Consider the following 27,061-nt stretch of genomic DNA (forward strand, 5'->3'; position numbering starts at 1 on the left):
AACATTATGAACACAGCTTCCTTGGCTGGAGATGTTTGGAGAGGAAATTCCAAAGCTTCGGGATAATGGGATGAAGGAAATCAGAGATGCTGCAGAGGCTAGAATTGGAAGAGTGACGCAATCTTGGAGGGTTTTAGAGGTCAAATTGTTGTAGGCGTTTCAAGTTTGAGGCATTGCTGTACTGAGAGTCAATATAGGACATCAAGAACAGGGCGTGTTGAGTGAACGGGACTTGGGGTAGAATCCTGTTGAGGCGTCGGGGGTCTCGGCTGCCGGCTGGAGAGCCAGTGAGGGACCCACACTGCCTCTTTTCAAGGAGGCTCACCCAACCACACACCAATCAGGCAATGGGGAGGTCAGCAGCAGGCCTTCCCCTGGAATCAAGACCCCGGGGGTGGAGGTTTCACCTACCGAGAGCTGCGGCCAATCAGAGGCTGGCAGCTCTTGTGCTCAGCAGCGCCACTAGGGAGGCCATGGCTGCTGTCGGAAGAATAGGCACTGGAGTCCCAGGCCATAGGTCATTAATGTAATGTTGGGGTGGGTGGTGAGGGTAAGTTTCATGGGGTGGGATCACAGGGAGAGGGGTGCAGCGGAGTCAGCAGCAAGGAGTTAGCAACATCCCCCACCACCCCCACCCTCTTCCCCCACCCCCCCCACCCTCTTCCCCCACCCCCAACCTTTCCAACATTGAGTCCCTCAATCAGGCACTGAGTACCTTTGATCAAGGGACCACCCTGTGCCCCCGGGAGCTGACATAGTGGCCACACAGCCTGTCATGCATAGTGACAGGCCGGCCTGCAGCTGGGTTAATACCAGCGGCGGCGAGATGAGGCTCTTTGTTGGCCATTAATTGGCCATTTAAGGGCCTCAATTGGTGACGGGGCAGGGAGGTCACCCAGGGACCTTCCCGCCCAGAACTTAATTCTGGCGGAGGCAGGAAGGTGGTGGGATTCCAGTGTGCCACCATCCCACCCAAACAAATGTACTTCCTGCCTCCAAGCTCACCACCAGCGAGTGCGCAATATTCCGACCTTTGTGTCAGCTGGAGTATGTATCGTCCAAATTATAATCCAAGTTTGGTGACACTGAATAACTGGTTTAATGAAAAGCTCACTCTCCTCGACCTTGATGCTGTTCTGCAGCATGGACTTCAAGCCTGTCCCTTAGGTTTCTAAACCCTAAGCGCATTTGCTGTTTTCAGTAGTCAGTCTCTGATTTAACTATGTGACACCAGTGGGACTAATGATGGGACAGTCACGTTCAAGTTACACAGCCACAGCAGAATGGGGTAGAGTGCTATCCATCTTGACAGACATGACAGAGGGACAAAAAGCAATTCTCTTGTTTGTTTATAGTGTAAAAGAAAGCAGAAACAGGTGGAAGACAAAGGGCTGCATCAATTATGAGGCCCATTCTCCAAGTATTGTCAATCGATGTTACAGGTTAACCTCACTGACTGCTCCCAGAGTAGGGTTACGCTAAGAGCGAGACATAAACATATAAATATCACTTTGGTGTCAGGACCAAGAGCCATTTGTCATGACTGTGGGGAACTCAAGGACAGCACCTCAAGTCAAGGGAATGCAGAGGGGACTATGTTTCCCCAGCTGGGCCCCTGAACTGATACTTGATGCTAGGGGTGGTTATAGCAGTGCTTCTGTCAGAGGAGCTGAACAGTATCACATTCATCTTGCTGCATTCAGCTGGAGTGCCCACCATGTGAAAATGGAATCAAATAAAGCTCTCCCCACGAGGACCTGGTGAGGTCCCAGTGTGATCAGTTCCTCTCCTTGCAGATTAGGGGCATACAGCAGTGGAGGAGGCCATTCAGTCCATCAGAGGTGATTCCTCAGTGAGTTGCATCCATGTATTTTCTCTCGAAGATCTTCAAGTTGGCAGCAGCTCGTGGTGAAGGCTCGTTTTCGATGCCGACTGCCCGATGACATGTGAACCTAAGGCCGTCGATGACCCCTGCACTGTGACCTCCGGGTCAGCCACCATGAGCTACGTCAGGGGCAGCTAATGATGGGGAAGCAAAGTGAAGCTTTGCCATCAGTCCTGATACAAATAGCTCTTTATCTTAACACCTAAAAGAAAGAACTTGCATTTATTTAGTGCCTTTCATAACCTCAGGATGTCCCAAAGTGCTTTACAGCCAATGAAGTGTAGCCTTTGTAATGCAAGGAAAAGCAGTTGTCTGCTTGCACACAGCAAGATCCCCTAAACAGTGATGCGATAACGATCTGATCATTAGTTTTAGTCATGTATACGGAGTTGGGTTGCAGATCAGTCATATTCTCATGAAATCGCAGGAGAAGCTAAAGGGGCTAAATGGCCTCCTCCTGCTCCTATGATAAAGAGCACCCTCCCTCTGTAAACATATTGCTGTGTCTCTTCTAAAAATCAGAATTGATCCTTCCTTTAGAACCTTCTGGAACAGTTAATTCCACAGTGTCACAGCCTTTAATATGCAGACAAGTTTCCCCTTTGTACACCGACTGCATTCAGTTGAAATTTATGATTAGCTCCCAGCGAAAGTGTTTTGGCAGAAACCAGGTGATGTAATGGATGAGGATGCTGTATCCCTGTTTTTATTTTTAAATGAAGTATTGGATGAGATTCCACACAAGAGATTCTAGGTAAAACTGAGGCAAACAGTCTCGGAGCCATCTTTGTAGCCTAGCCGGGAAACTGGTAGGGAGCAAAGAGCCGGAGCGTTGGGGGAAACATTACATTCACGGAACTCGCAGTGACGAAAGAGCAATTCCACAGGAATTGATGCCACACCAGGAGGGGATTTGGAAATAGAGAAAATTATGTTCACATATATGACATGAAGCTCAGAGGTATTTGAAGAAGTGAACAGAAGATCATGAAGGGACAGAGATGGATTTAGTAAGCGAGTTAAGTGATAGCTGAAGCTAACGGGTTGGGTGTATGCAGGGCAGATGGGGGTTGGGGGGGATGGTGGAAGCGGACACCTTAAAGAGCGAAATAAGAACAGAAGTTGCTGGCACACTCAGCAGGTCTGACAGCATCTGCAGAGAGAGAGAAACAGAGTTAACGTTTCGAGTCCGTATGACTGTCCTTCAGCTCTGAAGAAGAGTCATGCGGACTCGAAACGTTAACTCTGTCTCTGTCTCCACAGGCACTGCCAGACCAGCTGAGCTTTTCCCGCGTTTTCTGTTTTTATTTCAGATTCCTAGCATCTGCGGTATTTTACTTTTAGTTTACTCTGAAGAGTGAAACTTGTCTTGGGGGGAGGGGGACGTTTGCTTGGATAAACAAAAGAATTTATGGGCTCTGAAACATAAGCGATTACAAACTTGTTTGCAGACACAAAAAAACGTGATCAAAAGACAAAATACGAATCCTGGGATTCTTCAGTTGTGAAACAATACACTGGGCTTGGAGAACAGATATTAAAGGATGTGAGAGATAATTACAGATATTAAAGGATGTGAGAGATAATTATGAGAGATTCTGCATCTATCGTGGAGCTTTGCTGAACCATGTGTTTCCATGTGGTCTTTCAGTACCTGCATGGATGAGCCCAGGCAGTGAGTTTCAACAGAGTTCTCACTTTCGCAGCCAGATTGGGTTTAACTGCGACGCCTCCCATGGTTGATCAGGAAAGGCATTCTGACTGATTTTATATTTACCCACTCCTCCCCTGGTCTAGCTGCGCAATGGGGCTGACTGGAATATTCGTCAGAGAACTGACATGGACTCTGTTTCTTGTGTTGAATTTAGAGTCCATATCCAGCCAGCCTTCTTACTGAATGAGACAACAATGTGATAATGGCCAGATAATCTGTTTTTTGGTGAAGATAATTGAGGGACAAGCATTGGGCTAGACACCAGGGACAACTGCCCTGCTCTTCTTCACACAGTACCACGGGCTGTTTCATATCTACCCAGACAGGCAAATGGGACCACCATTTAACGTCTTATCCCAGAGAGGGCACCTCTGACAGAGGAATGCTCTGTCCACACTGTGTCAAAACGTCAGCCTTGATTTCTATACTCAAGCCTGGAGTGGGGCTTCAACCTAGCACCTTGTAATTCAGAGGCAAGTGTGCTACCAACTGAGCCACAGTTGAGACCTTACTGAGCAATGGGCTGAGGGGCCACCTTCTGACTCTATGAATGTAGCATCCCAATGTAACTCCATTTGAAATCAGTGAAGTAAGTCACCTTGTCTTTATGAGTACCAGACAAAAGCAAAATACTGCGGATGCTGGAAATCTGAAACAAAAACAAAAATAGCTGGAAAAACTCAGCAGGTCTGACAGCATCTGCGGAGAGGAACACAGTTAACGTTTCGAGTCCGCATGACTCTTCATCAGAACAGACAGTCTGGCGATCAGACCTATGATCCTCCTGATTTATATGGCTCAGTTTCACAGGAGGTGTGGAATTTAACCAGAGACCTATTTGGGGGATTGTGTTCTTCTTCATTATTTCAAAAAAATAATGAAGTTTCAAAAAAACAGAACTCATTGTTCCCTGGAAGATAGTCTTTGAGTATCACTTGTGAGAGGGGTGATAGCAATACAAGTCCTGTCAGAGTTCGTCGCTTAATTGGAGAGCTTTGTGTAGAGGGCTGATGTTTGTACAAGTGTTCAAGATATAAGCTGCAATCAAGTGCCTTGCTTCTCAAGTACGATGCAGTGTTTGATGTCGTTTGTCAGGCCATCTGGAGTGCAGCATCCAAACACATGCCTTAATGGGTGTGCCCTGCAGGCCTGTCTCAAGTGCTTGTTACAGGCAGCTATTACTAGATACAGAGGGCAGGAGTCTCAGAAGCAACAATTCGAAAAGAACTTGTCAGGTTCAGTGAGTGAAGTGGATTTGAGGGGATCCTTGGCCTCAAAAAAAAAACACAAAATGGAAACCGTTGAACTTTGAACTATCCCATTACATCAGCACTGCATCAAAAGCCTCCTCTATTCCTTGAGTGCGAGGACCCTCCCACGTCCTGGTCCCCTTGGGATCTAATCCATTCTCCGCCGCTAAGGGAGTTTTAATGATAAAGGGTGAAACGTTGGACGGGACTTTCTGGCCCAGACACCATTGACTTTGAACAGCTCTCCAAATTTTTCCGTCTTGCCCGCAGTGATGCCCGCCAGTGTCGGGGCCGGAAAAACCCTGCCCATAACGTTGATGATATTAGTGGAAGAGCTCTTAGCGATTCGAGAGGCCATTCCTCTCTCCCCCCTTTCTTTCTCTGCCTAACATTAACCGTTTCACATTAGTGCCTTCATTACAATAGTGCACAGAAAAATACGTGAAGTGTCCATCTGATAGTAATTCCAATCGGAATTTCCAGTTTAGAGTGCCAAGTAATCAAGCGGCCTATTCTGAGCAGGTTCTCGACAATTGTTCTTTCTCCTTCTCTTGTATTGTCGACACTTTGCAACGTGATATTTGAAGGTCAGCAGATACACTCCTTTCCCCCGTCTAGGAAGATCAATACATAAAGATCATCAAAATAAAAATAACTTATCCGTCTGCTGTTTTTGACAGTCTGCAGCCCCCAGTCCTCGAATAATGTTGCAAGCGTTCCTTGTAATGAGGGAATTTAAATGTATTCAAAAAAAATTAAATGCCCAAGAATAGGCCAATTTTGAGCATTGTTCTGGGCTGCGAATTCATATGGGAATGCTAGCATATTGGTTACATTACTGCACTCGCAATCCAGGGGCCTGTGCAAATATTCCAGAGGATAGGAGTTCAAATCTTACTCAGTTTTTAGATTCAATTTAAATAAAATCTGAAAATAAAAAGCTGGTATCAACATAAACGACCATGAAGCTATCAGATATTTGCAAAATCCCAACTGGTTCATTAAAATGCTCTTCAGGTAGGCAAACCTGCTGTTCTTACCCAGCCTGACCTATAAAGTGACCTCAGCCCTCGAACGACTTGGTTGTGTCTTATTTTCCCTCTGAAGTGTCTGAGCAAGCACTCAGGTGTATCAAACCACTAGCAGTTCAAGAAGAAGGACCCCGCCATCAGCTTCTCAGGTCAACAAGTGTGAGCCTCGACAGTTTTTCCACATCTCAAGAATGTGTTTTTTTTTAAAATTCTGTCATGGGATGTTGGCATCACTGGCAAGGGCCAGCGTTTATTGCCCATCCCTAAGTCATTTCAGAGTTAACCGCATCACTGTGGGTCTGGAGTCACATGTAGGCCAGGCTGGGTGAGGATGGCCGATTTCCTTCCCTAAAGGGACATTAGCGAGCCAGGTGAATTTGGCAGCAATTCAGTAGTTTCATGGGCTGGCTTTCAATTCCAGATTTTATTAATGAATTAAAATTCCACCAGATGGTGGGATTTCAACCCATGGCCCCAGAATATTAGCCTGGGCCTCTGGATTACTAACCCAGTGACGTAGCCGTTACACCACCATTTGGCGTTTTATGCAGTGTTCGGGGCAAAGAGGGTGAAAATCATCGGGCGGGATTTTTCCCTTGGCGAGAGGACTCGTCCAGGGTGGGTGGTGGGGGGGGGTGGCAGTCGGGAAGCCGACCGCTGCCCGCGATTGGCTCCGCGCCGTGATTTCACGGGGAGGAGGGCGAGGCGGCCTAGCACGAACTTGGCGCCTGCGCGAGAAAGAGCGCTTCCACCTCCCCGAGGCACGGAGCTGACTCCATGAGATTGAAGTGCTGTGTGACAAAAAAAAAATGAAGAGAATAAACATTTAATAAAATGCGTCCCCCTCGTGACTCTACCACGTGAGCTGGGGCATGTTTTTAATTCAAAGATAAAGTTTTTACTTAATATTTATTTGCTTTAGGAAACAGTGGATGAGGTTTCCTCAAAAAATGTAAAGGCCGCTTGGCCTTTTCGCCTGCCCGCCAACCGTAAGGTTGGACGGGCAGAGTAAATTTGAATTTAATTAGATTGTTAATGGCTTTAATAGGACTTTTAATTATTGACGGGTGTGCAGCCGACTCCGGCGCCCGCCCCCAAATGACCTATCGCGAGAATGTGCAATGGCGTCAGGACACGTGCCTGACGCCATTGCGCATCATGTTATGCTCAGGCATGTCGGGCACGCGCCCGCATGCCGAGCGTAATATTCTGCCCATAAAATGTCAGCGCAGAAACAAGCCATTCAGCCCATCTGGTCAATGCCATCACGGTGTTCGCACGAGCCTTTTCCCTCACGCACACGTCGAGCTTCCCCTTAAATGCAGCTATGTGATTCACTCCACAAAGCGGAGGTAAGTTCTGCGCTCTCACCACTCCCTGGTTAACGGAGCTTCTCCCTGAGTCCCTGTTCCCAAAAGCTAACCGTAGATACGGTTGGCAGTGCCATAACCGAGTTGCAAGCTGCTCTGTCACCCTGTATGTGTATGTACACAGTTTGCAGCAAGGATCTTTGGATAGTGACTGGGGGCAGGAACCCTTTGCTGGGTCTCAGCCTGCTCCCCGAGCCTGAAGCCTACATCAGAAACATCGAAAGGATTTGGGGGGGTGTGGTGGGGGGAATGGAGCAATTCCAATGCAGCTGGTGATAAAGGTAATGATCTGCCTTGAAGGGATAATTGAACGTGAGTAACAAATTATTTACTCTCGAGGATGCTGTTTGTCTCATTGTCTTCCACTTGTGCCTTAAGCTAAAGTCTCAAAGCGTAGCTTCAGCAGGAATGCACACTTGGAAAAAAATATATAGAGCTGCCTCATTTCAATACCAGAGTGTGTGTTTATTGGGATTTAGGAAGCTGTAAAATTTATTGCACTAAAATCCTGTGGTCAAGAGGGCAGCATTTTGTGTTTAATGTCAGTCGTTGGCATGTAAAGGCAGATGTTAAAGACTCTTATCATGGATGTGAAGACGCTGATATAAGCTTTTTTTAATGTCAACCATAAAGTTTGGAAAGAGCTGATAACTGGTCAGAAACCTCTGGAATGTTTGGGCCTAGTGAGGTGCAGGTCAGAGCCTGAAAGCAGTCTAGGTTTGTAAATTCTTTCAGTTGAGACAGTGAAGAATTTAAGCAGCTAGATAGCTGGAGCTCGCTTTCTGAAACATAAAATACATGGAAGAAAGGCCAAGGAAGAGAAAAGGCCCAGCTGGTCGTCAATCAAAGACTCTTATCTTTGCATCCTGCTGGATTTTGAAAATCCAGCTCACAGACTGAAATGCTATTGAGGCAACACTCCTGGGAGAAAGATATCAAGGGTTATGGGGATAGTGTGGGAGAATGGCGCTGAGGTGGAAGATCAGTTGTGATCTCTGGTTGAAGGTTGACTGGCGGAGCAGGCCCGAGGGGGCCAAACGGCCTAGTCCTGCTCCTATTTCTTATGTTCCTATTTTCCTATGACAGAGACTCCTCTTGTCTATTGGCTGTAAGGACCCCTACCTGAAATGGACTTTGGCCCTTCACTAACTGGGTCTAGTGGACGTGGGCTCACAGGACAAAACGTTACCACTCTCCCCAAGCAATATTCACCTTAGAGCACATTGTACGACAATGACATTTCTTGCAGCAGTCATTTTCTACCTGCTGTAGTGGGATTGTTAATAAACTGAATTTGGCAATAGACCCATGGTCGCCTGGAACTGGATTGGGACTGTCTTGTGTCGGGCATTTGGGGGCAACTGAAACTCTCGTCTTCCATTCTGGGTTGGATCTGAGCTTGGATTTCAAAGGTGAAAAATCAGCGTCTAATGCACTGTACTGCCCAGCAGTCGGATATCTTCACACTGGCCTTCCCAAACTGTAGTGTTTGGTGACCTGCACTGGATTAAAACTGGGAATTGGATAAACAGAAGGAGAACAAAATTGCATGGACGTGGAGAAAGAACAGGGGAAGTAGGATTAACAGGATTGGCCTCCTCTGGGCTGTACTAATCTATGATTCAAAACTCTCCAATCCGTACAACTTTCACATGAAAAAGAAAAAAAGGGCTTACATTTATATAGTGCTTTTCAGGACCACTGGACATCTCAAAAGAGCGTTTCACCAATGAAGTATTTTTGAAGTGTAGTCACTGTTGTAGGATAAACAGCAGCCAGTTTGCACACAGCAAACTCCGACAAACAACAGTGTGACAATGACCAGATAATGTGTTTCTGTGATGTTGGTCCAGGGATAAATATTGGCCAGAACACGAGGGAGAACTCACCTGCCATTATGCCATGGCATCTTTTGCATCCACCTGAGCAGGCAGATGGGCCCTCAGGAGTGCTACCAACTGAATCACAGGGGACACCTGAGGATCTGAGGACACACAGTGCAGGAATGAATACCGCCAAATTCCCAGCCCCATGGTGGCTAAAGCACAGATCCCAAGCCAAGTCATTTATCTGTAGCATTTCTGCCCTGCAGCACTTTAGTAACTTGTTATGATCTCAAGTCCACTTGGTTGTTAGAGGGCAAGTTGCACTTACCCATAGGCTGTGGCACAGGGACAACATACTCTCAGTGCCACGATGAAAGAGAGTAAAACCTGCCCAAATTCATTTGGAACACAGAAGCCCAATTTTGACTAGCATTCATGAATTCACAGCATGGACCAGCGAATAAGCAATGTGCTTGGTCTCAGGTTGAAAATCAATACATGCACACTCACACTCTCACACACACACACACATACACTCTCACATTTGCATTTACACACTCGTATTCTCTCGCACTTTCACTCTCTCACACACACACTCTCTCACACAGACGCACGCACAAACACACACATATACAGACACACACTCCTATTGACTTGCACATACACTCACACTCATTCACACACTCACTCACACAGACACACAAACATTCACACTCACTCATATACACACAAGCAAACACGTAAACACATGTAGAGATCTCTCCGCTCCTTGAAATCTGGCATGTTGTGCATGCCTGATTTTCTTCTCTCCTCTCAGTGGCAGCCATGCCTTCAGCTGCTGGATCCTAAGCTTCAGAATTCCCTCCTTAAACCGCTCCACCTCTCTCCTCTTTTAAGGCGATCCCTAAAACATAACGCTTTGACCAAATGACTGGTCACCTGTCCTAATATTTCCTTTTGTGTCTTTGTGTTGAGTTTTGTTTGATAATCTCTCCTGTGAAATGTCTTGGGATGTTTAACTATATTAAAGATGCTATGTAAATATAAAACAAAAATAAAAATACCTGGAAAAACTCAGCAGGTCTGACAGCATCTGCGGAGAGGAATACAGTTAATGTTTCGAGTCCGTATGACTCTTCAACAGAACAGTTCTGTTGAAGAGTCATACGGACTTGAAACGTTAACTGTGTTCCTCTCTGCAGATGCTGTCAGACCTGCTGAGTTTTTCCAGGTATTTTTATTTTTGTTTTGGATTTCCAGCATCCGCAGTTTTTTGCTTTTATCTATGTAAATATAAGTTGTTCTTGTAGAGTTTGCATAGAAAGGAGGAACCTACTGTTGCTGTAGATAGAATGACACAGCAGGGTTCTCTACATGATGAAGATTACTGTACCTCTCGTTGCCTACCCCATTTCCCACCAGGCGCACCACGTTTCACCCATGCTTTTGTTTGTGAATGCAGAGCTGTGAAGAGGAAATGGGGATTTTGTAGAACATTACAGCACAAAAGGAGGCCATTCGGCCCATCGTGCCTATGCTAACTCTTTGAAAGCGCTTGTCAATTAGAACCACACTCCTGCTCTTTCACCATAGCCTGGCAAAGTTTTCCCCTTCAAGCATTTATCCAATTGAATTTCCTTCAGCAACCCTTTCATACAGTATATTCCAAGTCACAACTCTCTGTGTTTTTTAAAAATTCTCTTCTCGCCTCTTCGTTTTTCAATCAATTACCTTAGACTTGTTCCCTCTGGGTACTGAACCTCATGTCACTAAAACAACCTCTCCTTATCTACTCTGTTGAAACTGTTCATGATTTTGAACACCTCTATTAAATCTCCCCTTAACTTTGGAACTATTTCTTTGTGTGGCGGAGAGCAATTGACAATAAATCTATTCAATGTCCCTTTGTTCCCCACCGCAACCCCGCCTCCTCCCACCCCCCAACTCTTAAACTGCAGATCCTTTTACAAGGCAAGAATCCAGGTATCGCCTGGGAGTACACGTTACCGAAGGCTGTTAATGAAAGCAAGACCACTGTTCGGAGACACAACTACACCTGGGTGGTCGTGCGATCGGGTTGCTCAGCATCATGTGCAGGAGGTGAGTAACTTTCCTGTTCATCCGAGTTAAAAAAAAAACACTCTCCTTTTCTTCCCTCCTGAGACAGCGAGAGACAATGGGTGATTTTCTGTTAAAGGCACTGAGTGTGGCTTTGTCCTTTTCATAGCCTGTGGCCTGCTCAGCAAAAGCAGGCTTGTATGTGCTTCCTTTTTTTTTTGCCGGTGCCTTAAAAACTACTGGCCTGGCTTAATACAACCGCCCGGCAACAGCGACGAGAAGCAAAGAGCGGTTTTCATCTTAATTTTGTTTTAATCGTGCATGTGTTTTTAGTTTCCATCGGACAAGGTATCAGACTCTACGGGTTCATTGTAAGACACTGTAGAGTTCAGAGCAAACCCTGTAGATGTGTCCTGAGGGTCACCAGAGCGTGAGGCTCAGGACAAACTGGACTCACATTAATTATACGTTTAGCACTTCATGTTTAAAGAAAGAATTTGTGCTTCTACAGCACCTTTCACAACCTCTGGATGTCCCAAAGCTCCTCAGAGCCAATGAAGCTCTTTCTGAACTGCAGTCACTGTTGTAATGTAGAAAACATAGCAGTCAGTTTATGCACAGCAAGCTCCCACAAAAAGTAATACGATAATAGTGTTTACAGAAATCATTCGAAGCAAATAGGCAACTACAGCAGATAATTTAAAAGGCAAAATAGAATGTTGGCCTTAATCTCAAGGATGCTGGAATGCAAAGAGGTGAGAATTATATTCCAGTTACATAAAGCTCATAGATCCGCACAGGGTACTGTGTTCATCAGATAGACTTCGAGAAAGTGTTTCCCCAATGGGAAGTCATGAATACAAGACACTCACTAATTAATCCAATAGAGGATTCAGGAGAATCTTCCTTACCTAGAGGATGGTAGTGAACCCACTACCACAAGGAGTATTTAACAGCATAGATAAGGGCTAGCTAGATAAGTCAGAGGGTGAAAGAGCTGGAAAGGTAGGATGAGATGGTGTAGGGTGGGAGGGGCTTGCGTTGAGCATAAATGCCAGCATGGGCCATTTAGGCTGACTGGCCTGTTTCTGTGTTGTTCACTCGAGGTAATTCAGTACTGGGCACTGCATCTCAGACAGAAGGGGTGCAGTGCAGATTCACCAGAATGATAGCAAGCTTAAAAGGGTTAAGTCTGAGGACAGGCTGCATAGATCTGACTTCTATTCTCTTGAGTATAGAAGATTAAGGGATTACCTATTTGACGTGAAAACAATGAGGAAGGAAATTGATAGGGTCGGATAGAGAGACGCTCTTTGCTCTGGTGGGAGTATAACTTTGAAATTAGATTTGGCCATTCAGGGGTGATGTCAGGAAGAACTTATTAACATGCAGGATAGTAGAAATTTGAATAACTTGTTCCCCAAAAATGGTAAATCAATTGAAAATTTCAAAACTGAAGTTCATAGATATTTGTTAAGCAAGGGTATTCAGGATTTCAGAACCAATATGGCTTTATGATACAGGTTAGCCCTGATTGATTTGAATTTCAGAACAGGCTTGAATGGCCTAACCCTGCCTTTATGTTCCTATATGTTACTGTTGTAAATTGGGAAATGCAGCAGTCAATAATTAAGCAACCACAAACAGCAATGTGGTATTGACAAGGTCATCTCTTTTAGTGATGTTAGCTGAAAGATAAATATTGGCCAGGATACCAGAGAGAGCATCTCTACTCTTTTTACATCTACTTGATTAGATAGGGTCTCAAGTTTAACTTCTCTTCTGAAAAATCAGCACCTCTAGATAGCATAGCACTCCCTCAGCGCCGCACTAGAATGTAGGCCTAGGTTTTGTGCTTAAGTCTCTGGAGTGGGACTTGAACCCACAACCTTCCGACTCAGAGGTGAGAGTTACATGCTGAACTATGGCTAACACCAATTTGTTGTTAGTCCTTATTTAAAAGATGGATAAAATGCACAATGATTGCCTTGTACTTCTGTTTGCTTATGAGGCCCTACCAGTAGAGTTGATTGCAGATCTTGATCTGCCCCAAAATTTGCCATTGCATTTTGTGCCATGCATGAGTACAAGAGCAAGAAGATTATGTTGAATTTGTCTAAGTCTGGCCTCAGCTAGAGTATTGCGTCCAATGTGGGTGGCACACTTTAGGAAGGCATTATACAGGTTGCAGAAAAGATTCACGAGGATGGTTCCAGGGATCGGGAACTTCAGTTATGAAGATAGATTGGAGAAGTTGGGACTGTTTTCCTTGGAGAAAAGGATGTTGAGAGGAGACATGGACAGAGTGGATAGGGAGAAACTATTTCCTCTTGTGAAAGGACCAAGAACGAGAGATAACAGATTTAAAGTAATTGGTAAAAGAAGCAAAAGTGATATGAGGAGAAACTTTTTTACCCAGCTAGTGGTTAGGGTTTGGAATGTACTGCCTGAGAGTGGTGGAGGCAGGTTTAGTCAAGGCGCTTAAAGGGAATTAGACTATTACCTGAAAAGGAAGAATGTGCAGGGTTACAGGGAGGGGCGGGTGTGTGGGAATGGCACTAGGTGAGTTACTCATTTGGAGAACCGGTGCAGACACGATGGGCCAAATGGCCCCCTGTGCTGTAACAATTCTGTGATCCTGTGCTCCGAACATTAAAATGGGTTTCAAGACAGGTGCAATTCGGATGTGTTTTCGGAGCCATCTCTAGGTGCTGAACACGATGTTTTGATTTGTCTTTTGCCTATGCATGAGTAGGCTGTCTCATTGTGTGGAGTGAAGTTGCTGCCGCTTTAGAAGAAAAGACTTGCACTTCTCAGGGCCGCAGCATGTCTCAAAGTGCTTTACAGCCAATTAAGTGCTTATTTGAAATGTAGTCACTGTTCTAGTGTAGGAAGTACCGCAGCCAATTTGCAGACAGCAAGCTCCCACAAACAGTAATGTGACAATGACCAAATGGCTTTTTGTAATATCCCACAATGCCATGGGGTAGTTTACATCCACCTGAGAAAGCGGACATGACCTCGTTTTATAGTCTCATCTCAGAGATGGCATCTCCAACAATGCAGCGCCCTACTCAATATTGCACTGGAGCATCAGCCTAGATTTTTGTGCTAAAGTCTGTGGGGGTGGGTCTTGAACTGACAGCCTTCTAACTCAGGCAAGAGTGTTGCCCATTGAACCAAAGCTGACAAGAATAGGAAAACACTCTTTAAAAACAGGCTTCCCACAATCGAACTTTAACCTGGCAACAGATGTTTTCTTGTGAAATGTTTCCTTCCTATTTTGAACTGGTCGGGGTGGAGAAAGATTTGCGAGGTGGTTTACTAACCTGTAAAATTACATGGCTGCAGCCTTGGTGAGTCGTCTCTCGGCAAGCACCTGTTAGGACGTAGCTGGGGTTTTATTCCTCTTCCTGCACTGTGCAGGCGTTCTGAAGGCGTCCAGCATGCTAGAACCCACTTTCACAAACATTAACACCCCCACCCCACAACACCCGCAGTTTGTGCAATTTTCCTTCATGTGAAAGATAATATTCCTTGGTTGGGTATCACAGCTGATGCCAAAGGTATTCTTGTTGCACAGCGCTGCAGCAGGAATTTCTGAATAATAATCTTTGAATGGGGCAAAGCAACAACTTCCGATCGCAAATGTGCGCACATTGTTGACGCACCTAGTAGCCAGATCCTTATTTGCCCTTCCCACAGAAACAGAGGAGTATTTCTTTTTCCTTTTTAAAAATGTATTCATTTATAAAACATGCGTATCGCTGGCATGTTGGCCTTGAGAAGTTAGGTGGTGAACCGCTTTCTTAAACCCCTGCAGTTCGTGTGGTGTGGTGTGGGTGCACCCACAGTGCTGTTAGGAAGGGCGTTGCGGGATTTTGAGCCAGCGACAGTGAAGGAACGATGAAATCGTTCCAAGTCAGAATAGTTTGTGACTTGCCGAGGAACTTGCAGATGATGCTGTTCCAATGCACCTCTTACCCTCGTTTGTCTAGGTGCTAAAGGTCGCATGTTTGGAAGGTGCTGTTGAAGAAGACTTGGCGAATTGCTGCAGTGCAGTGGAAGGAGTAAATGTTTTTTAAAAATGATGATAATGGATAAATGATGGATAGTGCAGAAGTGTTGTGTTTGATTCTGGGCGGCAGGCTAAAAGGAGGATGTCGAGACCTTTGAAAGAGTGCACAAGAATTTTGCAAGACTGATTCCAGTGATGATGGGCTTGAGTTATGTGGAAAGGCTAGAGAAGCTGTGATTGTTTTCTTTAGAGCAGAGGAGGCTGAGGGGAGATTTAATAAGAAGTGTTCTAAATTATGAAGAGTCTGATAGATTAAATAAGTAAAAACTGTTTACATTGACAGGAGGGTCAGTAACCAGAGGAAACAGCCTTAAGGCTATTAGTAAAAGAGTTTCGAGGGAGATGAGGAGCCGTTTTTTTTAACTTGGCGAGCTATGATCTGGAATGCGTTGCTTGATAGGATGGTGAAAACAGGTTTAATAATTTTCTAAAAATGGTTGGAAATATTCCTGCAAAAGGGAAACTTGCAGGGCTATGGGGAGAGCGCAGGGGAGTGCGACTAATAGTGCTTTCAGAGAGATGGTACAGTCATGATGGGCCAAATGGCCTCCTTCTGTGCTATATCATTCTGTGATTTTGTGACAATTAGGAACCTTGGATGATATTTTTGTTTTCTGTCCCTGTCGCAAGGGATATCAAGTCAGATTGTTGCTCTACAGTTAGATCAGCAAAGCCCAGGACTGGGAGCTGTGCTGCCCTTGTACGTAGGGTACTACCACATGAGCTGCTTCATTAGCTTCCAAGCTATCAGTGAAGCCTTTAGCTGGACTTAGCACAAACAATAACAATAGCTTGGCTTTCTTGCAGGAAAAATGGTGAGCACCGCCTATTGTCTACAGGACCACCTCATTCAAGTCAATTCCACCTTCTGTCTCGCACAGACAAGGCCAGTGACCGGATCAATTACCTGCAACACTCAGCCCTGCGCTGCAAGGCAAGTATTTCAAATAAACCCGTAAGCATTTCCAGAATTCTGTTTTAAAATTAAGGTCTATTGAAAGATGGCACCTCTGACAGCGCCGCACTCCGTCAGTTTTGACACTGAGTGTCAGCCTAGGTTACGTGCTGAAGACTTTGGAATGGGATTGGAACTCACAAGGTGCTGACTCTGATGAGATTGCTGCCTTCCAGCCACGGCTGGCACTGCATGGATGTGAAAACATGGGAGCCAGGGACGAGGCAGGGGCTGCAATTCCCGGTGTGCACTTCCGACGTGTGAAGCCATTACATCTTGGCCTGGGAGATCATCTTTGAGATGTCTTTCCGCTGGTCTTTGCACACTAATGCAGTTTCAGTTAGAAATGATTCAAGCTCAGTAGTCACTGAAGAGCATAGGTGGTCTCTGTGTAAGTAGCATCGAGGTTGGTGGTCTTTGTATTTGTTGCGACATGTGAAGTCAAATGTATGGGGTTTCTCCATGTTTTTCTTCAATTTAATTAACTAGATTTGGTTGTCTGAATGGAGGAGAGCCGCATTATTGATGTGCTAATGCACTGTTTCGGTGATCTGCAATAGGATACATAAATATGAATGCGAGTCACATTAGGGATAAACAGTCTGGAGTAGGGGAACTAAGACAAGGTAACAATGTTAGAAACATGGCGGACCCCAGGGACTGTGAATGAATACAGTCTACAGGGGTATAGAGTGTTCAGGAAAGGAGGTGGTGTAATCTGAGATGTCAAGGACACCTGGGGAGACTGAGAATGTCAATCCTGCGGGAGGTGAAAAGTTACACAATGAACCTGCTCTGGTTAGTGTGAAAGGACAAAGCCAGAGCTTGGGGTTTACCTCAGACTACCAGGGTCAGATGGAAAGGAGTGCAACTCACCTGAGTGGGAGTTTGTGAAAACAGCAAAGTTATTTTAATGGGGGGAAAAAAACACTCGCATTTATAAAGCACCTTTCACGTCTACCAGGCAATTCGAGGTGCTTTACGGCCAATCATCTACAGCTGCTGTTTGGATACCTGGCAGAATATTCGCACACAGCAAACTCCCACAAAAATAACAATGTGATAAAACAAGTAATCTTCTTTTGTAATGTTGATTGAGGGATAAGTACTGGCCAGGACACCAGGGATATATCTGCTGCTCTCCTTCGAATTAGGGATAGGATCTTTATATGTCCACCCAAAAAGGTAGACATGGTTTAATCTGATCTGAAAGACAGCACCTCCAACAGTGCAGGGCTCCATCAGAACTGCACTGTTGTGTCAGCCTTGATTGTTGGGCTCAAGTCCTGGAGTGGGATTTGAACCCATAACTCAGGCAAGAGTAATACCAACTGAGCCACGGCTGACAAACCTGAATGGAGTTGGGGGGTGCGGGGGGTGGGGGTATCAGCCAAACTTAATCTAAGAATCCTTCAGTGGTTTGGAACAAAAGTAAACCCTGGTAAATGGCCAGTGGGTTCCAGAGTAGGGGGGCAGCCCCCTCCTTAATGGGCACTTCATAATCCACGGACAGAACCCACAGCAGCAATGGCTGCCCTTGTGGCAAAATGCACTCTGTTTTCCTCCCCCTCGCCCTCCCCCAGTCACCAAGACCCGTCTGCCTGTCTCTGATATCCCCCAGACTATCTCACCTGTCACTGAGGATGCCCTGCCATTGAGGTGCTCTCTCTCTCCACACTCCTGCAAGCCTCAGCACGTGACTACTGCTCGCGGTGGAGCTGCTGAGATTCCGGCCCTCTGATTGGCTGGACCAATTAAGCCTCTTAATTGGCCGCTACTGGAAATATCCCGCCACTAGCTGAAGCAGTCACAATGGTGTGACTTCACCATCAAGAAGAAAATTTAGGCCATTGAGTCTTGTTGGTCTGCTGTTAGAGTCCCTCACCAGGTGATCATTCTTAATGTGTGAGCCTAAACAGGACTGGGACCTAATGCTTCTCGAGTATGTATGGTCTTTGAGACCTCTGAGATCCTCCAATTCTGGCATCTTGCACGTCCCTGACTTTAATCATTCCTCCATTGGTAGCTGGGTTTTCAGCTCCTTGGGCCCTAAATTCTAGAATTCCTTCCCTAATCCTCTTTATGATGCTCCCTAAAGCCCATCTCCTTGAATAAACCTTTGACCATCCGTCTGATATTTCCTTCTGTGGCTCAGTGTCAAATTTCGGTTAATAATGTTCTTGTGAAGTTTGTTTTGTGGGGTTTGTTTTGCATTACAGGTGCAATAAAAATGAAGTTGTTGTTGAGTTTCACATTTGCTGCTCCACTTAGCAACTGTGTCGTCGAAGAAATTGTCAACTTCCAATTGCACTCTTTCTCTTTGAAGGAATGTCTGGCCTCCTTTAATAATATATTAGTTTTGCCTTCCCTCATGATGATGGGTTTATGTCATGAATTCGCTTATCACCTTTGACTCCTTGCTTGAAGAAGGCTGGAAATTACTGATTTGAGAGCACGTGTTTTTTATGGAAGGCCTGGGGTGGATAATTGCTCAGGAACGAGTTCCACCACATCCCAATCCTTTGCATTTTCCACCAGCAACATTATGCAAATAAGGATACAATACCATTGGCAACAAAGCAATGCTGGTTGCTCGGGATGAGTTTAAACTTGGTGCCCATGGTTGCTATGCTGGCTGAGGAGGGAGGCGTTAAACATTTTAATAATGAAGAATATAACGATACCGGGGATAAAAGGGTTAATCTATGAAGGCAGGCTGCATAAACCTGGCTTGCATTCCCTTGAGCATAGATGAGGGTGTGATGCTCTCGAAGGTAAAAATGATTTAAGGATTTGATGGGTTAGATAGAGAGAAACTATTTCCCCTGTTGGTGGAGTCCAGAGCGAGGAAATAAATTCAGAAATAGAACTAGGTCATTTAGGAGTGAAATCAGGAAACATGTTTTCACACACATTGTAATGGAAATCTAGAATTCTCTCCCAAAAGGCTATGGATGGGTGGAATTAACATTTCCAAGATTGAGATAAACAGATTTTTGTAACTGGAACAAAGGTGGTGAATTGTATTGACGTACAGATCAACCAAGATCAAATTGAATGATGGAATAGGCTCGAGGGGCTGAATGGCCAACTCCTGCCCCTATGTTTCCTGGGGTTTGAGGTTAAACATTTCTTCTCATCATCCCACTATGTTGAACCAATGACTTCAACATGCACCTGAAATCTAATCTCCTTACTCTGTCACCCGTGACCCACAGATAATTGTTAATTGTGATTACAGTCAGTCTGGTGTGGGTTTTCTTTTTAATGTACAGCCCCACAAATGGATAATATTTCATCAAAGGATGAACAGAAACGCTCCTGTAGAATTCCACAGGGATGTCAAGAGCTCCTTGGCTTCAATTTTTGTCAGGCCTGGACAAATCCATTTACTGTGGCCACCTCCCCTGAGCAAATTTCTGATTTTAAGCAGTATGAATATCACTTTGTAGTTTAAAGTGATGGACAAGTTGAAACCTATAGCTCCCTGTATAAGTTACACAAAGGCTATGCTGTACACGTTTTCTCTACCTGTAGATTATGCTGAGGTTTAACTCATGTGTTAAAGGAGTATTCCTTTGCAATTAGATAAAAAGAGAGATTTGTTTTAACTTTCTACTTCCCAAATAAATAAGCTTCCTTGTACGCACTTCAGCCAAGAGGCTGGCCTATACCAACATTTGGACATTGCAATAAGTGGAATCAGTTCCTGTTAATTATCAGTGCACTAGAGTTGCTTTCAGGTCTAATCATATACTCCCAATGGGGCTTATCCCGGAACTCTTGCACCATCCTGCCCTGGGAACTTTGACAGCTAGTGCCTATCCAGTGAGAGTCCTAAACTCTAATGCCCAATTTCATGTGTTCCCCTTATCGATACATTCTCACAGAATTACTAGACTGCCCCTGCTCTAACTTTCTTCCCCTGGGTCTCACAAACTGTGTTTCTGCTGGCCGTTCTCAGTCTCCCCCTCCTCTGACACCCTGCTGTCTTCATTGGTTTTTGAACCTTGAAGTCACTTCACATCACCTGACTCTTCTTGACTTTTGTCTCACTCTTCATTCTCGCTAGTGTCTCCTGTTGTGCAGCTTGGCTTTTCAGAATAGAGATTTAAATTCTAGTCTTCTGTCCAGTTCCTGAGTGCGAACATACTGCAGAGCAAGAGTGTAGAGATTATAGAGATAGGTACAAAACATAATTTAACAAGGACATCTGATTGTTGGACATTATTTGAAAGGATTTGTAATACAAAGTGTTGGATCTTATGTTACAGTAGTATAAAACTCTGATAAGACCCCATTTAAAGTATTACATTCACTTCTGGCACCACACTAAAGGAAGGATATACAGTATTTTGGAAGAGTTGCAGAGCCATTTACCAGAGTGAAAGCAAGGCTAAAAGAGTTAAATTATGCAGGACAGATTGTTCATGCAATACTCGTGTTCCCTTGAGATTGAAGACAGAAGCCCCCCCATGTTCCTCTGAGCTCCCACCATGAGGACACCTCCAATGTCCTCCTGGGCTCCTGACACGGAGCCTCCATGTCTTCTGCATGTTTCCATTGCTTTGCACAAGCAGGGGCTAATTGCTTTTTTAAATACCACGTTGGCTACCTGCTGCGATTGGCAGGCAAGCACTGGCTCAGAGAACCCGCCCCCCGGGAAAACATCTGGGGATATGTCAGGGAGCGGAACCAACCTGCCACAGACCAAATTTCCATGTTCTGCCACTTTCACTGGGCTGTGAAGATTCCACCCCTGGTATCTGACTAGACATGGCCTATCAGCTGGTCTTTTCCTGTCCGTCAATTTTGTATGTTCGCATGTGTCACCAAACCAAGTAGGAGACGGATTTCAGTATCTCTGGAAGCTCTTTTTGCTGCAACAAGTAACAGCTCCATATTACGTTCCACTCTGTATTATTTTAGAACGGTCATTAATCTCTTCAAAATCAATGGTTAATGATGGGGTAAGATAGCACAGAGGAGAACTTAAAGGGAACTTGCTGTAAAGCAAGAGAAAATAACATCCCATAATAGAACTTGGCAACCCAGCCTGGGAAGGGGAGAAACCTGCAGTGGCAAGTAGATAGAAAAGGAAGACATAAATGGGTATGTGGGACCGTGAGGTACCATCTCAGCACGTGTAGCAGTTGAATTGTGCCGATTTAGGTGTTCACACCCAAATTAAAGGCGCCATAACCCTTATCATGAGAAGACAGCTGTGGCTCAGTTGTTCCTTCGGTTGTTTGTCATTGGCAAAGTACAGGCTGTAATAAACCTGCTCATGCTTGCAAAACCCAAAACTGTCTGCTGTTAGATGTGATTCCGCGATTGGGCAGCACTTGTTGAACAACCCTGAGTGTGCTAGTAGCTACACTAATAACCAATTTAAGATAATCAGCTGAGCTCAAAACGTGGCTCATTTACACTTGCTAGAAGCAACATACATTCATACACAGAACTGTTCTGTGCAAACAAAAGGAACATGTCAAACCTTGTTTGAATTACCAGGAGCTTGAGAAGCCCATGGTTCCCCATTACTTTCTCCATGGGAATGCCTTGGCCATTCAGAGTCAACTTCCCAACCAATCAGTATATTTTTCTCCTGCAGTATAAATGGTTGTGATCGTTTGAAATTTGGTATTCTTGCATTTGTCCTAATGACTGCAAGACAAAACGCATTGGGGCATGTCTTTTTTTCAGCAATATTCACATCCTGCATTACCAAGCGACTGATTTCAAAAGTAATTTATGGCTATAATATGCTTTCGAGGCTCCTGAGGTTGTGAAAGGCGTTGCATAAAAACAACTTTTTCACTCTTTTCTTATATTTAAAAAAGCGGCTTTTACCCAGAAAGCCTTTGTCCTGCTTTCTACCCTTAATGTCACCATTAGCACATTCCTTAGATAATATCACCACCGTCAACACCCCTTTGTCCTTTTGTCTATGACATCTTTGGCAATCTCTTCTTTGCCTCCACCTATCACTGGCCCTCTATCCAGCTCTACCTGTCCCACCCCGCTCTACCAGCTTATATTTCACCACATTTCTATATTTCTTTAGTTCTGATGAAGGGTCATACGGACTCAAAACGTTAACTGTGTTCCTCTCTGCAGATGCTGTCAGACCTGCTGAGTTTTTCCAGCTATTTTTGTTTTTGTTTCAGATTTCCAGCATCCGCAGTATTTTGCTTTTATCTAAGCCTTTTAATCAGACCTTTTTCATTGAGTCACTCTTGGCTTGAAATCAAAACAGTCCAAAGAGGCTGTACCATTTGTATAAAGTGAAAACATGGATTTCCAGCAAGGCTTTTATCATTTTTTTTCATTCATGGGATGTGGGTGTTGCTGGCTAGGCCAGTATTTATTGCCCATCCCTAATTGTCCTTGTTCAGGGGGCAGTTGAGAGTCAACCACATTGCTGTGGGTCTGGAGTCACATATAGGCCAGCAGATTTCTTTTCCTAAAGAACATTAGTGAACCAGATATGTTTTTACAACAATGGTTTCATGGTCATCATTAGACTTTTAATTCCACTATCTGCCATGGCAGGATTTGAACCTGGGTCCCCAAAGCATTACCCTGGGTCTCTGGACTACTAGCCCAGTGACAATACCACTACACCATTGCCTCCCTCAACCGTTACATTGCTACCCAATCTTACCCTTTGAGGGCCCAGTATTAATTCCATGCATTCACTGCGATCAAGTGCCCATTAGTATGTTTAACATTTGTTTTCATTGCACACTGTCTATAATCTAGAATTACGATCCTCGATATCAGACCTGCATTTCTATTATTAAACTTCCCTCATTATAATTGCTCCTTTTTTAATAAGGGTCCTTGACTAGGTTTCTGGCACACCATAGATGGGAGGCTGTCTGTAATATTCCAGTTTTAATTAAGATAGCTGGTTTTCTGACGGACGCTGTTTAGATCCAGACATATCCACCCTTCCTCCCTAGCACCTGAGGGGAGACATCATCTTGCTGGAATGTTGTCCAGGCTTAAATGCATATGTCTTGGAGACGGATTGTGGAATTTAACGTTTGCAATCCTGGGTCTCATCCGCTGGTATTAAGTGCCCATCAGGCACTTAAGTAGCCAGCATTGGGCCTTCCCTGGCATTAAGGACCCTGCGGGTGTAAATCCCATCGCCGCCGAGACCCGCCAGCCAGTAATAGGTCTGCAGCTGTCCATTGCCCCAGCGTTACCAGGAGCAGTGGCAGCTGCTGGTAATGCAGCCACCAGAGGGCCAGGGTCAACGAGGGACCCCAGGCCATAGGTAGGTGAGGGTGGGGTCGGAGGCAAGGTGGGGAGGTTGGGGGTGGGAGCTGGTTTGACTCAGCAGCCTACTACCTCCCAATCTCTTTGCAAAATCTCTTTGTACGAGGAATGCACCCCCCCCCCCCACCCACCCCCTCCCCCACCCACTCCCACCCAGGAGCACACACTGCATTTCCCGTTGCCTGCGTGGTGACACACCTGCCCGCCCACTGCTGGTTAAGTACTAGTGGTGGCGGCTAAGGCCCTTAAGGGGGCATTAATTGCCCTCCTGCCCAGGGCTTAATTGGACGGAAGCGGGAAGGCAGCGGAATCCCCACACTGTACCTTCCTGCTTGAGTAAATGTCCCCCTCCCACCTCCAAACTCACTTCCGGGCGGAGGTGGGGGTGGGTAGTGGTTGGTGGGATCATTGTATTCCTCCCACGGTTTGTTGTATTTGACATGTACCCTGTGTGACTGAGGGTGCCATAGAAACCAGGGTGCCATAGAAACCAGTGTAAGAGCAAGTCTATCTTTGCTGCCAGATTCTGCACCACTTTCTAAACAAAAATATTCATTCTCAGAACAAGACCAACATTTGTTGCCCATCCCTAATTGCGCTTGAGAAGGTGGTGGTGAGCTTTCGTGAACTGTTGCAGTCTATATGGTGAAGGTGCTGTTAGCTAGGGAGTTCCAGGATTTTGTCCCAGTGACAATGAAGGAACAGCGATACATTTTCAAATTGGGTCGGTGTGTGTAACTTGAAAGGAAATTGGATGTGGTGGTGTCCTCATGGACCTGTTACCATGACATTCTCTGTGATAAAGGTTGCGGGTTTGGGAGGGTCTTGTTGAAGAACCCTTGTTGAGCTGCTGCTGTGCATCCTGTAGATGGTGCACACTGCAATTACAGTGTACCGGTGGTAGAGGGGAGTGAATGTAAAAGGAGGTGGTTGGGCTGCTTATCAAGTGGACTGCTTTGTCAAGCTTCTCGAGTGTTTTTGCAGCTGCACTCATCCAGGCAAGTTGAGGTTGACTTCATTGCTCACTATTTGTCAAGAGGCCTTCTTATGTCTTTTTTGGTGCAGTGACTAACAGTGTGATTTCCTCCTCACAAGCCAACTCGACGCAGCTGGTAATGAAGCAAGCTCTGGAGCTTGTGAGTTGTTGGTACATGTGTGAATGCCTTGTGTTCTAGTTGCGGGCGGGAAAAAGAGAAACATCAGCCAAAATTTTACTCCTCCAGTGTCAGGATGGTGTATGAGAGATTATCAGTCGGACTGGTAACAGTGAGTGGCTAAGTGTCTGGTTTACTAAGAGGGGCTGTGCATCCAATTCCTAGGCACCTGAATCCTGCATCATCTTGCTTTAAGTAAACTGCAATCTCCCCAAGGGGCATCTTTCTCCTACTCAGCATGAAATGATACAAGTTAGCATTGTCCAACCCAAAGTCCTGAGGTAGTTGGCAAGTTCATTTTTAAAATTTCTTCTTCATTTTACGGGATGTGGGCATCACTGACGAGGCCAGCGTTTATTGTCCATCCCTAATTGCCTTTGAGAAGGTGGTGGTGAGCTGCCTTCTTGAACCGCTGCAGCCCCTGTGGTGTAACAAGGCCAGCATTTATTGCAGCTTGGTGGGCCACTTTATAGAGCAGTTTTAAGCGTCAACCACAATGACTGGAGTCATTTATAGGCCCGGCCAGGTAAAAACAGCAAGTCCCTATCCCAAAAACACATTAGTGAACCAGTTAGGTTTTACGACAGTCCGACAACTTTTTCTTAACTTACTGGTATCAGCTTTTTATTTCCAAGTTTCTTTTAAAAATCTGAACATTATACCTTCTCCAGTCCTGCAGTCTGCCAAGATCTCTGCACTCCTCCAATTCTGGCCTCTTGAACTTCCCTGATTTTAATTGCTCCACCATTGACGGCTGTGTCTTCAGCTGTCTGGACTCTTAAGCTCTGGAATTCTTTCACTAAAATTCTTTCCGTCTCCACCTCTCTCTTCTTTAACACCTATCTCTTTGACCAAGTTTTTGGCCATTTGTCTAATCTCTCCTTATGCGGCTCAGTGTCAAATCCTGTTGACTAACTGTGAAATACTTTGGGATTGTTTTTCTGTGTTCGAGGTGCTATATAAATGCAAGATGTTGTTGAGTTCTAAAACTTAGCATTTTCTTGAAAAACACATACGCAAGAGAAAAGAGAGAATATCGAAGAGAGAGAGAGAAAAAGAAAATGAGATAATGTGATAATGTTTCAGGTCAATTACTTTGCATTAGAACCTTCCAAGATTTGTGTGCCTCTGGAGAGAGCAGTTTGAGCTACAAAGCACTGGCGTAAATGTCTCCTATAATATGGGACATTTTCAACAATGGCCCCTAGAAAGTTGGTTGCCCTGAATCAGGAGAATTCTGAAAATCTCAAAATTTCTTGGGCATCGCCTAACAATAATTGCCCTTGAAGAGGTGGTGTTGAGGCACCGACAACTAAGAGGCTTGCTATCCCCTTTTCACAGGGCAATTAAGAGTCAACCACATTGGTGTGGGACTGGAGTCAAACATTGGCCAGACCAAGTAACAACATCAGATTTACTTCCCTGTAGGGCATTAGTGAACAGATTTTTTTTTTAATGGCAATCCAGTAATTTCGTGATCATTATTAATGAGACTAGCATTTCATTCCAGATGTATTCATTAATTGAATTTAAATTCCCCCCCCAGCTCCCATTGAGGGCTTTGCACTCCTGTCTCCTGGACATTCGTCCAGGCCTCTGGATGACTAATCCAATAACATTACCACTATGCTACCGTCCACCCTGTTCAGATATGCCTATTTCCATAAATATATATATATATTTTTAAACTGTTCAAAATTGAATGTTTCCTTGAAGGCTGAGAAGCTAAATTCTTGAGATCGTGTTATGAGAATTGCAGCCAATTGGAATCTCATCAAAGAATTCAGCCCAGTTAAAAAAAAAAATTGACTGGAATCCAAAACATCATCACTAAACCTTTGCAAAAAGTCATTTGAACGTAGCATTTTTATTAGATCAGGTACAGGTTTCTGAACCTGTGCCAAGTAGCTATTATAGCTGGCAATTTAATGTGACATAGTCCAACCTTCCAAGGGCTTCTATAAATGCTCAACCCAAAAGTAATACTATACATAGTTAAATCAACATAAAGGTTAATCTGATGTTCGAAACCTTAACGGCAGCTCCGCAAAACAGGAAGATGGTGCAGGATCCCCATTTGTTTCTGAGCTTACGTCAGTCCTGCGCCATTACATTGGGTTTCAGTGAAGCTGGAGCGGCTGGTGGTCAGGATTCTAATGCAGCTGCACACACTGCTCTATTTCTTCCTTGGAGGAGTTCAGTAAAGTTTAAAAAAGGGGCTGTGTAAGCGTTTCTGACCTTGCTCACTTTGCAGTGCGGTGGTGATGAGAATGCGCGAGCAACCCCAGAGTTTCAGTGTCGCCAAATCGTGAAATTGCATCTTCACAAAATAATCACAATGTAATCTGGAGGATTGTATTTTCAAAAACTTAACTTCATCACACTGACCTACATTTGTTCCCAATCTGGCAATGACTCAATTTTAAAACACTTATCCTCAGTTTCAAATC

At 44.9% G+C, this 27,061-nt stretch overlaps 1 protein-coding gene across 1 annotated transcript in view; it reads left to right on the top strand.

Moving 5' to 3' along the window:
* The window catches only part of adamts18 (ADAM metallopeptidase with thrombospondin type 1 motif, 18), a 254,120-nt gene that overhangs the window by 175,871 nt on the left and 51,188 nt on the right, over positions 1–27,061 (top strand). Inside the window, exons 17-18 of the mRNA XM_078544789.1 lie at positions 11,035–11,176; positions 16,020–16,146. Coding sequence (XP_078400915.1) covers positions 11,035–11,176; positions 16,020–16,146 — 269 coding nt within the window. The remainder of the gene's footprint in view (positions 1–11,034; positions 11,177–16,019; positions 16,147–27,061) is intronic.

Source organism: Cetorhinus maximus, chromosome 6 (genome assembly GCF_964194155.1).
Source record: "Cetorhinus maximus chromosome 6, sCetMax3.hap1.1, whole genome shotgun sequence".
In the NCBI taxonomy this organism is placed as follows: Eukaryota; Metazoa; Chordata; class Chondrichthyes; order Lamniformes; family Cetorhinidae; genus Cetorhinus; species Cetorhinus maximus.